Below are 18543 nucleotides of genomic sequence, written 5' to 3' on the forward strand. Positions count from 1 at the left end.
CCCTTGAAATACTGCACTTGTCCATTTATTATGTGGCTCCTCCCATTAGAATATAAGCTCCTTGAGAGCCAGAACTTTGCTCTGTTTACTGCTTTATCCCAGAATCCTGAAACATCGTTTGGCAATAATAAGTACTCAAAAAATGAATACATGGTACCAATTATTTACACCACAGTTCTTAACTTCAAGTATATGACACATTGGTCCTCAGATACTAGTATTAGACAGGCATCAACATATACCAGCTAGGTCTAATGGACCCTTTTTTTGAAAACATATTCTAAGATATGTTTTGAATAACAGGAATAAATATAAAGAAATAGTGAAAAAAACTTAAAAATTTTAATAAGAATTTAAACATAGAAGACATCTTTGTATCAATAAATGTTGGCGTATAAACATCATAAAAGATGTCACACACTCAATTAGCAAATGAGGTAGTCTCGTTTGTCATGAAATACTGGATGATGATGGCTTTCCTGGAAAATAATTAACTCTAGAATGCCACAATTCCTCTCTATCAAATATATTGTTCATTGATCAATTCTTGAGTTTGAGAAAATTCAACTAGGATACCATTATCTGAAGACTTAGTGTCTGAGATTTTACTTAGACAATTTCATTGTTAACATTAGAGTCAAGAGTACTGCTCTCAGACTCTCAATATCCATCCACTGACTCATCAAAAAACTAGTAAACCTATTCCTCTGTCAATTTCCTTCCTTCTCTCTGTCATTTCAGGCAGAAAATGTAAAATTCTGAATCCTCACCTGTGTTAAATAAAAGCTAAAAGCAGAGTAAAATGAATGTTTCCAGTCTTCCTTTATACCTTCTGGAAACGTGATGCAATACAATTAACACAATTTAATTGGGTTAAATTAACTGGCAACACAATTTAAAAAAAGAAGAAAACTTCAGGATGACAACTTCACTATTGCATCATCTTCCATTTTCACACTATTTCGGTCTTTTTAAAGCATAGTTGACAATAATTGAAAATGAAAAGTAACAACAGAACAATGAAACAGCAAAAGGTTTCAATATAAAAGAATTAGGTCACCAAGATCCCATAAGTCTCTTAAACTTATAAAAGGGTCCAATAGTCCTATTCTCCAAAGAAAGTAGAAAATTATAAAGGCCATCGATTTTAAAAGCCATCATTATCATTGTGCCTGCCTTCAGAGCCCAGAATCTTACCACTGTCATATATTGTTTCTTTAGCATCTTTTAAGCTCTCTGTTATTTTTAAGATTTTTAGGTCAGGTGCGGTGGCTCACGCCTGTAATCCCAGCACTTCAGGAGGCCAAGGGGGGGGTGGATCACCTGAGGTCAGGAGTTCGAGACCAGCCTGGCCAATATTGTGAAACCCCGTCTCTATTAAAAATACAAAAACTTAGCTGGGCATGGTGGCGGGTGCCTGTAATCCCAGCCACTCAGGAGGATAAGGCAGGAGAATTGCTTGACCATGGGAGGCAGAGGTTGCAGTGAGCTGAGATCATGCCATTGCACTCCAGCCTGCGCGACAGACTGAGATGTCTCAAAAAAAAAAAAAAAAAGATTTTTATATTATTTGAAATGTTGTCTTTAATTTGTTAAGATTTTATCCTCTTTCTAATTGACTGATGTACTTAATTGCTACAATAAGGCATTTATAACTGAGTAAAGGTTGACATATGATTTATGCAAACAGAAGACTCTCAAAGGAAAGCCAAAGCTCACAAAATATCGATGATAGCCAGTGCAAACTACTAATTCACCTTATAGGAATATAAATCAAATCAATTCATTTTCACTTAAAAAAAGATAAACATAATATTCTAGTTAATATAATGAGAGTAATATTGCATATAATTCCTGAGGTTTGACATATTGCTTCTACCATAAAGGATTTATTCATTAAACAAATAACTATTAAGCATTTACTATACAGAAAAGACTGTTCCAAGCTCTGAGTCACAGTTAATAAAACAAAGCCCCTCCCTTCATGGAATTTATACATTTTAGTTAGGGAATTGAAAGGGAGTTGTCAAGTTGGTTTCTCAAAAATCTTTTTTGGCAGAATGGCAATTAAAATGTATCTGGATTTAAATCGAGGCTTGATATTATCTTTCAGCAATTTGGTAATATGTATCGATACTGTGGAGGGGCATATGCTTAACCCAACATTTTCAATTCCAGGAATTTATCCTAAAGGGATTAGAAAACCACATAACAGTTACCCAAATGTTCACTCCATATATTTTATCAAAAATAAAAAACTGAGACCCTATATGTCTGTCAACAGACAATTGTGTAAGTACATTATAAGAATCCTATATTAATAGCTCTTTTTTAAAAAATTAGTCTACTGACACTAATCATATGAATGTACCATACAATCATTTTAAAAATAACATGTAACAATGTAACTGACAAGGGAAAAATACCTATAAAATGCTGAGTTTGTTTTTAAAATGTAAGTAAGGAGACAACATGTAAATATGATCCCATTTGCATCAAATTGAGTGAGAAGGTCTATCCAGAATAATATGCATAAAATGTCTTCAAGGATATTTATAAATCTTAGCAGTATCTCTGAAGAGTAAGATTATAAATCATTTTTTAGTTTCTTTTCCTGAAATTTTTAACTTAAAAAAAGCATGTCAATTTTCATAAAATGAAATAACCATCACATTATGATGATGTATATTAATGGGTTTTAAACTCTTTTAACAATAGAACAATTACTTCAATCAAATCTCATCAATATACAAAAAATACTATTTTTTTTAATCGTTCTGGTCAAATCTAGCAGGGGAGACCCAAAGACCCAATTAGATTTGTTTTTTCCTCAAGTCCTTAGGAACCCCCAAAGCAACTTACAAAAAGCAATGTTTTACCTGAGCTAAACTTACTGTGAATACTAACACAAATCTAAGTATAATAAAATGCCATTTATTTAAAAAAAAAAAAAATGCAACTAGGCCAAGCACGGCCACGCCTGTAATCCCAGCACTTTGGGAGGCCAAAGAGGGCGGATCACTTGAGGCCAGGAGTTCAAGACCAGCCTGGCAGAAATGGTAAAACCTCATCTCTACTAAAAATACAAAAATTAGCTGGGCGTGGTGGTGCATGCTTGTAATCCCAGCGACTTGGGAGGCTGAGGCAGGAGAACTGCTTGAACCCAGGAGGCAGAGGTTGCAGACCCAAGATTGCACCATTGCACTCCAGCCTGGGTGACAGAGCGAGACTCCGTCTCAAAAAATAAATAAATAAATAAATAATTAAAAAATAATAATAAAAAGAAGATGGCTATCTACAGACAATGAATATACATCACAACTTATGATCGATTTGACAAGGTTTTCTCTCTTATATTTTTATTTATTTATTTATTTTTTATTTTTTTTTTTTTTTGAGACGGAGTCTCGCTCTGTCGCCCAGGCTGGAGTGCAGTGGCGCAATCTCGGCTCACTGCAAGCTCCACCTCCTGGGTTCACGCCATTCTCCTGCCTCAGCCTCTCCGAGCAGCTGGGACTACAGGTGCCCGCCACCATGTCCGGCTAATTTTTTGTATTTTTTAGTAGAGACGGGGTTTCACCATGGTCTCAATCTCCTGACCTCGTGATCCGCCCACCTCGGCCTCCCAAAGTGCTGGGATTACAAGCGTGAGTCACCGCGCCCGGCCATATATTTATTTTTTTAATTGATTGAGAAGAGCATGTATTAATGTAATGATCGGACAGAAAAAAAACAAATTTATTTTAAATACATAAAAACAAAGGAAAATATTAAGTATATAAATAACTATCTACAATGTACCTCGTAATGTTATAATAGCATTCAAATTCAGAGGAGTTCATTTTAATTCAAATTCAAATTAACACTCTCAATGTACCATGGCATCCTTGAGAAATATCCTGGGCCTATTTCCTCTCCTTCACACAACAGCCACTTTGATGTAGTGAAAACAGACCAGAAGTCTACAAGTCAGAATGGTAAAAAACTAGATGGTCACTTAATAAAAACTCTTCTAATTGAATGCCAGACAAAAAGAGCACTCTTTCAAACATTCAGGAAAATACCACTTTCCCAAAGTCACAGCAAATTTCTTCGATCACTTACCATCGCCTCCATATTCTTATGAGGTTCCACAAATCCATTAACAGTTAACTTACGCAGCACTGAAAAGCAAAAGCAAGCTTTACTTGAATCTTATTTTATCCTACTGAAATTACAATCAAAGAAAGATTCAGGATCTCAAAACTTAATCAAGCTTGGAGGTTAATCTGGGTTAGAAAGTTAACTCCTGGTCATTTGGCTGGGAAATTAGTGGGAAAAATGGAACTAAATCTAGTTCTTCTAACTCACAAATGCAGTGTTCTTGACTTATTGTTACTACTCATGTTTCTAAAACTGGATTCCAAAATTTAGTGTAATTTATATAATTGTTAGTACTTCTTACCTGCAATAACTGAAATTGGGAAAGTTATTTCTATTTCACAAACTTTAAGCTATGACTCATCGGTAACCAAAAAACTTCATTCAGTTTTAGGCTATATTAATGGAAATACAATTATCTCCTAAAAACAATATAAAAATTAAACCCTATTTCCAAATTTGGAATCAACTACATGGCTCAACTGTGACATTTCATGAGTAACACTGACAAACTAGTGTACACAGAGAGATAAGCAGGATAATAGATTTGAAGGCAGAGCTAGATTTAAATCCTTGCTCGATTGTCTACAGTTGTAATACTACTTTGGGCAACATTTCTCATCTGTTTCCTCATCTGCAAAATGCAGTTAACAAATCCTACTTCATTCATAGGGTTATTGATGGATTCCATGGTATATGTAAAATATAGCAATTATTTAGCAACAATAAGGATGGTGACAGTGTAAGAGACAAAATTAAAAGTTCATTAAATAAGCATTGCTATTACAGTACTAAAGAATTATACCTTAAATAGTGTTTATGAGGTCTAAAGGCAATGGATTAAATTTAGGTTTAGAATGTAGCTGTCTACGAGACCTTCGGTTTGTAAGTCTAAAGCAATGTATTAAAATTAGGTTTAGAATGTAGCTGTTTATAAGACCTTCAGTTTGAAATCATCACATGCAACTCAGAAGTTGCTGCATCATAACAATGCAGTAAGTTTTCCTCATTTTCGTAAGGAGAAAACAGAATTCAAATTGAATCCCTTATTCTGGATATGGTTTCTCACCACAAGACCTTGAGCCACAATACCTGAGAGGATCCTTTCCTTCTCATCACCTAGTTACCTTCCACTTATCCTTTAAGATTATGGCTCAAAGATCACTTTCTCAGGGAAATTTTTTCTGATCATATTATCAGTTATCATAATACCATAAGGCCTCTGTCGCAGGTGTCACTTTAAATATATTTGTGGGATCATTTTATTAAGTCTGTCTCCCCAGTGCCAAGGACCTATAGATTTGTCGAATGAAATAATGAATGCACCCATGTCTAAAAGATACTAAACGCGCTTAAGTGTAAATTCAGATAGAGATTACACAAAACAAAAATTCTAGTTTGGAGTATTTCTTCATTTCAGAACAGAAACGTATAGTTACAGAACAAAATTTTCCAGGGCAGGATGTCTCTAAAAGTTAATGTGAATCTAAGACCTTCAGATGGTGAGGTATTAAAAAGCTTAAGGCAGGCAAAGATATAGTAAAGCTACATCTTTTTCGTCAGGAGTTAAGCTTTGAAATCAATAAGGTAAGAAAACCCTATAATCAAAAGAAATCTTGAAAATTTCTTAATCATTAAATATACTACTATACACACAGCTTTGTATACACAGCCTTATATCGGTTTCTGCAATTCTTTCTGAGCAAACATTTGTCTCTAATGTCTGTAATTTCTTCCTCAAGGATGTTAACAAAACCATCTCCACTCACTTTTATAACTACTTCTACAATGGATTTTATTTTTCAACAGTCCTTTAAAATAATCCAAACATTTCTTCACAGGTTTCACAAAATGTGCTGACAGTATGGGATTTGTGCATCCATTGTCTGGTGAAAATAAGTGATGTATTAAGGCAATGCCAAGACTGATGGGATTCCAAGGTACCAGAATGAGTATCATAAAAGAACTTATAGGTAAAACTAAAAAGAATGCAAACTGAGAGTAAGAGAGAACTGATGCTGCCCGAGATCAAACTAAGAAAAACAAACTAGGCCAGGCACAGTGCTCATCCCTGTCATCCTACCACTTTGGGAGGTCAAGGCAGGAGGATCACTTGAAGCTGGGAGTTCAAGACCAGAAAGATGTAAAACTCAGCCTGGTGCAATGGCATGTGCCTGTAGTCCCAGTTACTCAGGAAGCTGCAGTGAGAGGATCACTTGAGCCCAGGAGTTCAAGGTTGCAGTGAGCTATGATTATGCCACTGCACTTCATCCTGGGAGACAGAGCAAGACCCTGTCTGTCCAAAAAAACAAAAAACATCAACAACAACAACAACAAAAAAGAAAAGAGTCTTAGCAACCAGAACAGAAAGAAGAGAGGGACTAGAAAAGTAAAAGAATGAGACAAATGAGTATATTTTAGAAGAAAAGGAACCTGGGAATACATTCATTAAGATAAACAGCTCAATGAAAGTGAGATGGAGATTTATGCTAAGGGAATGCCTGCAAGCAACATATACCAAAACGCAGGCCAAGACGGCATCCTATCAAGCACCTTCTGAAATCTAAGTGAGCCTGAGGCACTAAGATGAAAGATGGAGCCCTGCCTTTCCAGGGAAAGGAGGGATGAAAGACAGTGCTCATTCCAGCCTGGAGAAAAAATTTTAGGAAAGTTGGCATGACAATGATAAGTGTAGGGGTCCAGAATGAGAAAAATAAAGTAGAAACAAAAACTAGAAGCATTTGAAAAAAATATATTCAGACCCATGAGGCTGCAATAATGTGAATCTAACTATCCACTTCAACCTACTATATGTGCTTTCAAAAATCAGAAGGAGTAGAGGAAGAGCTACTGCCACAAAACTATAAATAAGCCCTAATCTTTCAGGGAGACATAAACCTCTTATTTTTCCAGTGAAACTGGGAACAGAAAACCCATCTAAAGGAACTATTTGGTGAGTGTTCTGAGGTATCTCATTTCAAAAATGAACATATCAAGCTTAACAGTACCTTTCAATGATAGCAGAGTTCGTTCTAGTGAACTCAGAATTGCAGCTTCATTGCCAGAAGAAACTTGTTGCAGGAATGTGTCTGTGTGGTGATTCCACAGAGAGCAGGCAAAATTATAAATTCCAGAAGCTAACTGCAAAAAAAAGGCAACAAATTTATTCATAGTGTATTATAGATTTCAGTAATACATTAGAACTACAAAGTAATATATTTTAGTTTTGCAACTAAGCACACATTTTCTGAGAGATCTGAAATAGTCAAAGAGTATTTGTGGCAATGTTTCATACTTTTTTAGCCACAACGCACAGTAACACATACAGCTTACATTGGCTGCTAAACACACACAGACACACCCCTAAAATACTAGTTTCTTAAAACAATATTAATACCTCATCAAATGCCTGCATTGCAGTCTTATATATTCTATTTTTATTCTTTTTATCTCCACTAAAGGTTGCAATCTCAGTTTAAAACAATGATTTATGGACTGTCACTGAGTATGTCAGATAAATCAATATACGAAGATATACAAAGGAGAAAGCCTTCCGTGTTCTGCCAGTTCTACCCATATGGCTTTTGCACATTTAATGCCAGGAACATACAAACTACATGGTTTCTCAGTTGCTTTACTAAAGTGTGCTGATGTTTAAAAACCTGACCCTCACATTAAGAATGTAGTTAATCTGTGCCTCACACTTTGAGGCAGAACATCTTCCAGTGATATCTTCAATTTTTTTCAGGAGTTCTCGGAGCAATCCAGCTAAGTCTACATGGCTATTTACTTTAAATTAAAATTAGATAAAAGTATTTAAGACTAGTTATCATCAGCATACTTCAGAATACTTTTTCTTACTCAAGATGTAAGCATCTCATGTTGACTAATTAAATGCTATTTATAGAACAGGCATCAGAAACCAGAGCTGCAATCCTGTTAAAATAATGTTTTTATGAAAAAATCAAATTCCACTTGTTAGTTTAAGTATTTTTAATGTGCCATTAAAACGGCTTCACCATATCCCCCAGGGAAACTTTGCATGTATCCACACAGAACACACAAGCTTAGCAAAGGCTTGAACCTCAGTTAATCTGAGTCTTGGCAAAACATCCTGTGATTCTCCCAGAACACAAGAGGATAGAAGGCTTGTAAGAAACTTACAACACCATCTCCTACTCGTCTCTTTATCTCCTCCATTAGGCTATCATGAGACAGTTTCTCATCACCTCTCAGGTTCTGAAGAGGTATAAGGCTTTCCGCCCTACTCCCCTTAAAATACACTGCAGAATATAAAACTACTGAGCTGTATAGTCTAGAATTGGCTTCTCAGCAATTAGGCATCCCACAAGTCACATTAGAGTCATCCATCTCCTATTGTTTCTGTGTCATTCTTTCTGGTGTATGAGACAAGGTCCACAGGAAGCTGGCACCTGCAGGTGCTTCCTTTCTCTATCTAAATTAAATAATGAACTGCCTGAATCTAAAAGTGGTTCACTGTATCTTTACAAACTAAATCAGTCAGGGATGCCTTGGCCCTTCCTCGTCTTGTGTGTATACTTCACAACAGGTACAATGACTACTTATTAAGCTACTTTAGCATATTCTCAAGTTTATATGCAATATTTCAAAGAGTAAAATCAAACTGTTGAATCCTAATGTTTCATTATAGCCAAAATACTTTAGTGATCATTCTCTCAATTCACAGTGCTACAACACAAACCACTGTATCATAAAAAGAGTTTGAAAGTGACATTTTCCCATGAAATAGTATTACAGCAGAGAAGCAAACATTCACTCTGATAGAAGGGAAATATTTAAAAGTGGGAAAAAAGCTTTATTTCAACAAACTTACATGCTTTACTTATAACTTCATTAAACCATAAAATGAATTCATATTTTTCTTAGTCCTTTCAGAAAATAAAAGACTGAAATACATATCCAGAATTGAAAAAACACCTATCATCCAAAATTTTATTGTACTTACTGTGTAATATACTACATCCTAAACTTTCCCAAAACATACATCATTAAAATATTTTGTCAGAAGAAAGTGAAAGAATACAAACAGAAGGATTTAGAGGCAGAAGAGGTAAGAATTCTACGAAACACCTAAAATTTAAATTTTAAACTAAAGTAAAATTTCTTACTGTAGCAAATATTTCAACTCTCCAAAAATGAAATCTATAGCCTTGGCTATAATTTGTAGATCTGTTTTGTACTGTGTCTTTTTGTAATAAAACAAAAACTCAAAGGGTGCCATATCCAAATTTCAAATAAGACCAAAAAACTATTATACTTTAAACCGTTATCTTGCTTACAAAAAAATGACATTTTGAGTAATTTTATAGCCTTTCTTTGCATCTCCTTAAAACTACCTGTTAACATTAACGTCTGTGTATAGATTATATTAAAATTGTTTAAAAGGACTTTATACTGAAATTTTTTGTGTCGCTATTATCTGAAGTCACTTGAACTCATTTAAAAGGTATGCTCAGACCAGGAGCGATGGCTCATGCCTGTAATCTCAGTGCTTTGGGAGGCTGAGGCAGATGATCGCTTAGAGTCAGGAGACCAGCCTGTGCAACATGGCGAAACATGGTCTCTATAAAAAATACAAAAAAAATTAACCAGGCATGGTGGGGTGCACCTATACTTCCAGCTACTTGGGGAGCTATGGTGGGAGGATGCCAGGATGCCTTGAGCCCAGGAAGGGAGGCTGCAGTGAGCCGAGATCACACCACCGCACTCCAATCTGGGTGACAAAGTAAGACCCTGTCTCAAAAACAAACAAACAAACAAAAAAACAAAGAAAACAACAATAAAAAATAACCAGCTGGGCAGTGGCTCACACCTGTAATCCCAGCACTTTGGGAGGCCAAGGCAGGAGGATCACAAGGTCAAAAGATTGAGACCATCCTGGCCAACACAGTGAAACCCTGTCTCTACTAAAAATACATAAATCAGTTGGGCGTGGTGGTGCACGTCTGTAGTCCCAGCTACTCAGGAGGCTGAGGCAGGAGAATCCGGGAGGCAGAAGTTGCAGTGAGCAGAGATCTCGCCACTGCACTCCAGCCTGGCGACAGAGCAAGACTGCATCTCAAAAACAAACAAACAAAAAACCACCAAAAACAAACAAACAAAAAAACACACATACACCAGGTGCGGTGGCTCACGCCTGTAATCCCAGTACTCTGGGGGACCGAGGTGGGTGGATCACCTGAGGTCAAGAATTCGAGACCAGCCTGGCCAACACAACGAAACTCCGTCTCTATTACAAACACAAAAATTAGCTGGGCGTGGTGGCACGTGCCTGTAATCTCAGCTACTCGGGAAGCTGAGGCAGGAGAAATGCTTGAACCCAGGAGGTGGAGGATGCACTGAGCTGAGATCACCCCCACTGCTCTCCAGCCTGCGTAACAGAGCGAGACTCTGTCATTAAAAAAAAAAAAAAATAGACAAATAAAAGGTACATTCAGTATATCAGTTTATCAGTGTACAAGTATTTATGTAGATAATTTTGACATAAATGGTAAATAAAATAACATTTACAGAATAATAAGACATTTATTAAACCTTACCATGCACTAGGTACTACTGTCAGCACTTTACCTGTTTTAACTTATTTAATCATCACAATCTAAAAGTAGATATTATTTAATCTCCTTTTACAATAAGAAAATTAAGTGAGGCATAGAAAAGTTAAGTAACTTGCCCAAGAATAAAGAACACAGTAAAAGGAAGAGACAGGATTTGAATCCAAGGAAGGTGCTCAAAACCTGCATTATTATCTTCCATGCTCTAACGTCTCTTAATACAATAACTAACAATTAACTGCATTGTATAAAAGAGATAAACATTTTTGGTATAATTAAGTTCTGTTTAAACTTTTTTTTTTTGAGACAAAGAGTCTCACTCTGTTGCCCAGGCTAAAGTGCAGTGGCACCATCACGGCTCACTGCAGCCTCAGTCTCCTGGGCTCAAGCAATCCCCTCACCTCAGCCTCCTAAGTAGCTGGGACTACAGGGGTGCACCACACCAGGTTAATTTATATATATATATATATATTTTTTGTAGAGATACGGTCTCACTATGTTGCCCAGCCTGGTCTCAAACACCTGGGCTCAAGCGATCCTCCTGCCTCAGCCTCCCAAAGTGCTGGGATTACAGGCATGAGCCACCATGCCTAGCCCTGTTTAAACCTTTTGATATCAAAATATAAAGTACACCCTCAGCATGGTATCTCACAACTGTAATCCTAGCACTTTGGAAGGCTAAGGCAAGAGGATCACTTGAGGTCAGGAGTTGAAGACCCACCTAGGCAACAAAGTGAGACCCTTTTTCTACAAAATGTTTCTTAACAAATTAGCTGGACATGGTGGCGCATGCCTGTAATCTCAGCTACTTACAAGGCTGAGGTGGGAGGATCATTTGAACCCAGGAGTTCAGGGCTTCAGTGAGCTATGATCACACCACAGCACTCCAGCCAGGACAAGAGTGAGGACATTGTCTCTAAAAATAAATTGAAGGTTTTTCTTATATATACACATATATTCATATACATATAAGTAATATATGTGTGTAAATTAGAACTAGTCCCATTCACTAGTCGTAAGAGCCACAGACCTGTTATCTAATTCTCAATACCCTCCACTACCACTACATGCCAGACTCACTGAAAAAAAAAAAGGATGGTGACAGTAACTATTCCCTAGTTCCTCAATTAAACGTAAGATTAAGCTTGAAAAAGAAAAAAAAGAGTCAGCCAAATAAAACATGGCACAGGCTCAAGAAGGAAAACATTAAGGGAGAATTTGCCACCCTACATAACCACATATTTTGAAATTGTGTCAGATTTTTTTAAAGTATTTTATATTGGCCGGGCACAGTGGCTCACGCCTGTAATCCCACCTACTCAGGAGGCTGAGACAGGAGGATTGCTTGAGCCCAAGAGTTCGAGGTTGCAGTGAGCTATGAGTGTACCATTGAACTCTAGCTTGGGAGACAAAACCCTGTCTGTAAAAAATAAAAACAGTATTTTTTTAAATAATGGTAGCAAAGGGGCAAAACTGTTTTTTTTTTTTTTCAGGCATTACTTCTGTTACCAGAAGAATATCTCTTTGCAGAATTCTACCACTTGCATACACACAATGCAAATCACAGTAGACATATTAAACATAAAATCCTCCCCACTCACCTACAAAACAAAGAATAAAAAGTACCAAAGAACATCTCTGAATACTATACCAAAGGTTGTTACTGTGACAAGATTGAATAAAAGGAAGCATTTAAACATGGTGGAATCAAAGTCATTAAAATAAAATTCTATTCTGTTCCATAAAATCATCTCCTTTTCTATTTATCATTTGACTCTAAAAATGTGTTACAAAGTTCAGTAATTCAGGTGGTCAAAGATTCCACTCTATTTCACCTTAAGCAACTTTCAATTTTGAAATTTTCATCCCTATTTCTCACAGAAATAAATAAGATTTATACGTATTAATGGCAAAGTTAGATCTTGATCTATTAATTAATTCTTCCCTCTTTCTGTCCCTAGAAAGTAATACTTAATATGAGAGAACTACAGGCTAAAACATCTCAAATCTGAAAACTAGAAGTATTTGCTTCAAAATCCTTAACTTTTTGAGTACCAGCATGATGCTCAAGGGAAATGCTCACTAGAGTGTTTCAATTTTCAGATTTTCACATTTGAGATGTTCAACCTAAGTATAATGTAAATATTACAAAATCTGAAAAAAATCTGAAACATTTCTGTTTCCAAGCATTGCAGATGAGAAGTACTTAACCTGTGCTCTTGAACCCGGGAGGCGGAAGTTACAGTGAGCCAAGATCGCACCACTACACTCCAGCCTGGGCGACAGAGTGAGAGTCCATCTCAAATAAATAAATAAATAAATAAACAAACAAACAAACAATAAAAAGAAATCAGACACACGACCAATCCATGCAGAGATCAGAGATCACTGCAGCTTTTTTTTTTTTTTCCCTTGAGATTGCATCTCACTCTTGCTCAGCCTGGAGTGCAGTGGTACGATCACGGCTCTCTGGGCTCAGGTGAGTCTCCCACCTCAGCCTCCCAATAGTTGGGACCGCAGGCCCTGGGCCACCACAAAATAATTTTTGTATTTTTTGTAGAGACCAGGGTCTTCCTATGTTACCCAGGTTAGCCTGGCCACTACAGCTTTCTTAAGGGCCCGGGGGGTATAACAATTAAACCTGAGGTCAGGAGCTCGAGACCGGCCTGGCCAACATGGTGAAACCCCATCTTTACTAAAAATAAAAAAAAACAAAGAAGTTAGCCAGGCGTGGTGGCGGGCGCCTGTAATCTCAGCTACTCGGGAGACTGAGGCAGGAGAATTGCTGGAACCTGGGAGACGGAGGTTGCAGTCAGTCGAGATAGCGCCATTGCACTCCAGACTGGGCGACGGAGAGGGCCTCCATCTCAAAAAAACAAAACAGGCCGGGCGCGGTGGCTCACGCTTGTAATCCCAACACTTTGGGAGGCCGAGGCGGGCAGATCACGAGGTCAGGAGATCGAGGCCATGCTGGCTAACACGAGTAGGAAACGAAGTCTCGGGAAGGTTAGTACAGCTCCTTCAACCTCGCCATGGCCTCTGCCGGAATGCAAATCCTGGGAGTCGTCCTGACACTGCTGGGCTGGGTGAATGGCCTGGTCTCCTGCGCCCTGCCCATGTGGAAAGTGACCGCTTTCATCGGCAACAGCATCGTGGTGGCCCAGGTGGTGTGGGAGGGCCTGTGGATGTCCTGCGTGGTGCAGAGCACCGGCCAGATGCAGTGCAAGGTGTACGACTCACTGCTGGCGCTGCCGCAGGACCCGCAGGCTCCATGTGCTCTCTGTGTCATTGTCCTCCTTGTGGCCCTGTTCGGCTTGCTGGTCTACCCTGCTGGAGCCAAGTGTACCACCTGTGTGGAGAAGAAGGATTCCAAGGCCCGCCTGGTGCTCACCTCTGGGACTGTCTTTGTCATCTCAGGGGTCCTGACGCTAATCCCCGTGTGCTGGACAGTGCATGCCATCATCTGGGACTTCTATAACCCCCTGGTGGCTGAGGCCCAAAAGCGGGAGCTGGGGGCCTCCCTCTACTTGGGCTGGGTGGCCTCAGGCCTTTTGTTGCTGGGTGGGGGGCTGCTGTGCTGCACTTGCCCCTCGGCGGGGGGTCCCGGGGCCCCAGCCATTACATGGCCCGCTACGCAACATCTGCCCCTGCCATCTCTCAGGGGCCCTCTGAGCACCCCACCAAGAATTACGTCTGATGTGGAGGGGAATTGGGGCTCCACTGGCGCTAGCGCCATCCAGAAGTGGCAGTGCCCAACAGCTTTGGGATGGGTTCGTATCTTTTGTTTCTGCCTTCTGCTATTTTTCTTTTGACTGAGGATATTTAAAATTCGTTTGAAAACTGAACCAAGATGATGACTCAGACTCCCACTTAGGCTTTGCTGTTTCTCACCCTTGGATGATGGAGCCAAAGAGGGGATGCTTTGAGATTCTGGATCTTGACATGCCCATCTTAGAAGCCAGACAAGCTATAGAACTAATGTGGAGGCTGCTTGCTGTGCTGACCTTTGCAACAAAACAGACTGTCCCCAAGAGTTCCTGCTGCTGCTGGGGGCTGGGCTTCCCTAGATGTCACTGGACAGCTGCCCCCCATCCTACTCAGGCCTCTGGAGCTCCTCTCTTCACCCCTGGAAAAGCAAGTGATCTGTTAACAAAGGACTGCCCACCTCCGGAACTTCTGACCTCTGGCTCCTCCATCCTGATAGGACGTCCAGCCCCCAGGGCCAGGTCCCAGCTATGTAGACCCCCAACCCCACCTCCAACACTGCACCCTTCTGCCCTGCCTGCCACGCCTCACCCCCTTTACACTCGCATTTTTAGCAAATAAAGCATGTTTTGTTAGTGAAAAAAAAAAAAGAAGTACTTAACCTGTACTTTAAGGACTACAGATACGAAAAGCACATAAGGTGCCTGGCACACAGCAGGTATTGCTAAATGAAGGCATATAGCATTTGAGACAGAAATTTAAAAAGAAACTATAGTATGGAAATTTAAAAACAAAAACCTAATAGTTAAGGATATCGGGCATCTCTTAAAGTCCCAATTCAAGACTCTCTAGCTAGCCTACGAAAGGTCTCTACACAAATGGCTGGAATGAAGAAGCAATAGCACTATCTTTCGACAAAGAGCCTCTCCTTGACCAAACTTTAGTTAGGCTTTTCTTTCTGAATCTTTATCCTAACCGGGCTTCTACTTTTGGACTTCCAAAATGTCTGCTCTTTGCGTCACCCAATTTTAGCAAGAAATCTTGCTATGTTGGTTTAGCCAGAATCCCCTGTCCTTGACATCTGATATCATCAATATCTAATCATGTTGCTTTTGGCAAGAATCCTATTAGGTCAGTTTGGCCATGAAGCCCCTCTCATCCCTGATGATTCTTTTTAGTAATTTTCCATCCTCTCAATCCCTCACCCCACCCCCAACCTCCCACCCTTTCCACCCCTGCTCCTTGGCAATAAATTCCCACTTTTCCTTGTATTCAGAGTTGAGCACAATTTCTCTCCCCTACTGCAAAACCCCACTGCAGCAGTCTCATCTGAATAAAGTCTGTTTTATCAACCTTTACAAGTGTTTGAAAAGTTTTTCTTTAACACCTTTCAGCCTTTACCTTTCAGTAAAAGCAGGGAGAGAGATAAAGAAAGAAGAAACAACAGGAATAAAGAAGAAACCACAGGAAGTAACCATTGCCAACTAAGATATTCACAAGCCCTGTATACCTCCTATCTGCTCCAGAAAACACCAACTGATACATGCTTACAGAAGGCTCAGCTGGAAAAGAGTAAGTAATAAAGCAACCAAGCAGGAGAAATAAAAATATTTTTTTCCACATGTGATTCTAAAAAATGTGGAGGGGGGAAGGAGTATTCAGTGAGACAATATGCAAATTAACTATTTAATGAAACATGTTAGGTACTAGTTCATGAAACCCCCAAATACTTAACATTTTCTATTTCTAAACCAGAAGAAACAGTGCCACCTACTGACTGCTTAGTGGCTGTAACTGAGAAGCCCAAAGCCTTGACTCCAAAGTATCAAAAGCTAACCATTACACAGTAAGTATTTTAGCATTTCAAATATTCTTAAACTTTTTTACCCTCAGAATTGTTGTCTTCATAATTTTCCCTTAAGAAACATTAGCACCAAAAAAGTTTTACATCAAAGTTCATGTACTAAATAATTCATCACTAATACTGAGACAAAAAATATTCGCTATAGATGTCAAAATCTGCTTAGCCTGAACCTAATCAGCAAGGTATATAATCAACAAATGTAGAAGGCGGGGCATCCTGCAAGACAACTAATCTAGTTTTTTTTAACAAGTCAATGGCCGGGCGCAGTGGCTCACGCTTGTAATCCCAGCACTTTGGGAGGCCGAGACGGGCGGATCACGAGGTCAGGAGATCGAGACCACGGTGAAACCCCGTCTCTACTAAAAATACAAAAAATTAGCCGGGCGTGGTGGCGGGCGCCTGTAGTCCCAGCTACTCGGAGAGGCTGAGGCAGGAGAATGGCGTGAACCCGGGAGGCGGAGCTTGCAGTGAGCCGAGATTGCGCCACTGCACTCCAGCCTGGGCGACAGAGCGAGACTCCGTCTCAAAAAAAAAAAAAAAAAAAGTCAATGGCATTTTTAAGGGGGAGAGGGAGGAAGTCAATACTATTCAAAATTAAAAGACTTGTCAAAGACATGTCAAATGCACCTTATTCATTTCTCTGGCTCAAGCCACTTCTAAAAATGTGTTTGAGAACAATCTAGAAAACTGGATAAAAGTATTAAATGATATTAAATCACTTTTTACTTCCTCAAGATGATAAAAGTTAAATACTTAAAAAATAAATCTATCTTTTCACAGATAAATGTTGAAGAATTTAGTTAAAAAATATTTAAATTCCATTAAAATAGCTCAAAAAAAGTCAGAAAGCAAAAACAGCAAAATGTTGACTATTAGATTTAGGTAATAGTTACATGGCAGTTAATATTTTTCTTTACTTTTCCATGTTTTTAAAATGTATTTTCAATTTTAAAAACACCTGTATTCTTAACAATAACTAAAAAGGTTATTTTAGTAATAATCCGTTTTTTTGTTAATAAGGCTTAAGTAGGCCAGATGCAGTGGTTCAGGCCTGTAATCCCGGCAATTCGGGAGGCCAAGGCTAGTGGACCATAAGCTCAGGAGTTCGTGACCAGCCTGGCCAATATGGTGAAACTCCCCCCTCTACTAAAAATACAAAATTAGCCGGGCATGGTGGCACACGCCTGTAGTCCCAGCTACTTGGGACGCAGAGGCAGAAGAACTGCTTGAACCTGGGAGGCAGAGATTGCAGTGAACCGAGATTGCACCACTGCACTCCAGCCTGGGTAATAGAGCAAGACTCTGTCTCCAAAAAAAAAAAAAAAAAAAAAAAAGGCTTAAGTATAAATTTGCTTTCCACTTAACTATGACATAAATATATATTAAATTACCAAAATGTATCAAGCCAGAAGCTTTAGTAGGTACAAGATCTATCTCAAAAGCAAGTTCCAGCCAAACTGCTGATGTCTCTCAACTAATATTTATTTATTTATTTATTTATTTATTTATTTATTTTTTGAGACAGAGTCTTGCCCTATTGCCCAGGCTGGAGTGCAACGGCACAATCTCGGCTCACTGCAACCTCTGCTTCCCAGGTTCAAATGATTCTCCTGCCTCAGCCTCCCAAGTAGCTGGGATTACAGGTACCCGCCACCACACCCAGGTATTTTTTGTACTTTTAGTAGAGACAGGTTTTCACCATGTTGGTCAGGCTGGTCTCAAACTCCTGACCTCGTGATCCACCTGCCTCGGATTTCCAAAGTGCTGGGATTACAGGCGTGAGCCATTGCACCCAGCCTCAACTAATATTTATTTATTTACTGTCAATGAAGGACATTCCTAAAGACCTATAGCATTTGTTACTTACATGCTTTTTAAAGTAAAATCTAATTTTCATTTTGTTTTCAAACCTGCCACTGATATAGCTCACGCCCAGGAGGGACACTGTGGCCCATCTTTCAGTTCCCTAAGTCTCTTATCCTAGCAACAGCCTTACGCCTCTCTTCAGCCACTTAATGCCTACACAATGTTCTCATGTATCCAAAATATCAACTCAGTAAGGAGGAGGAATAAAAAAAAGAGTAAAACTACTCTACTCCCTGGGTGGGCCCCTACCTTTCCACAGCTCTATCTCAGGCATCCCGTAAAGTGATTGCATAGAGTAAGAATACAAATATTTGTCAGATAAATAGATGGATGGGTAAGGTATAAATCAGCACTGTTTCAAAAGCAACTTTT

The 18543-nt window shown here is 39.0% G+C and overlaps 1 protein-coding gene and 1 pseudogene across 5 annotated transcripts in view; one reads left to right on the top strand and one right to left on the bottom strand.

Annotated features, from left to right (window-relative positions):
• Positions 1 to 18543, bottom strand: part of IPO11 (importin 11) — a 229948-nt gene that overhangs the window by 156028 nt on the left and 55377 nt on the right. For all 5 annotated transcript variants that reach the window (XM_063623275.1, XM_063623274.1, XM_055253888.2 and 2 more), the window contains exons 6-7: positions 7149 to 7281; positions 4105 to 4163 (exon numbers count right to left, since the gene is read on the bottom strand). In XM_063623275.1, the coding sequence (XP_063479345.1) occupies positions 4105 to 4163; positions 7149 to 7281 (192 nt within the window). The remainder of the gene's footprint in view (positions 1 to 4104; positions 4164 to 7148; positions 7282 to 18543) is intronic.
• On the top strand, positions 13769 to 14647 carry LOC129468398 (claudin-6-like; annotated as a pseudogene).

Source organism: Symphalangus syndactylus, chromosome 18 (genome assembly GCF_028878055.3).
Source record: "Symphalangus syndactylus isolate Jambi chromosome 18, NHGRI_mSymSyn1-v2.1_pri, whole genome shotgun sequence".
In the NCBI taxonomy this organism is placed as follows: Eukaryota; Metazoa; Chordata; class Mammalia; order Primates; family Hylobatidae; genus Symphalangus; species Symphalangus syndactylus.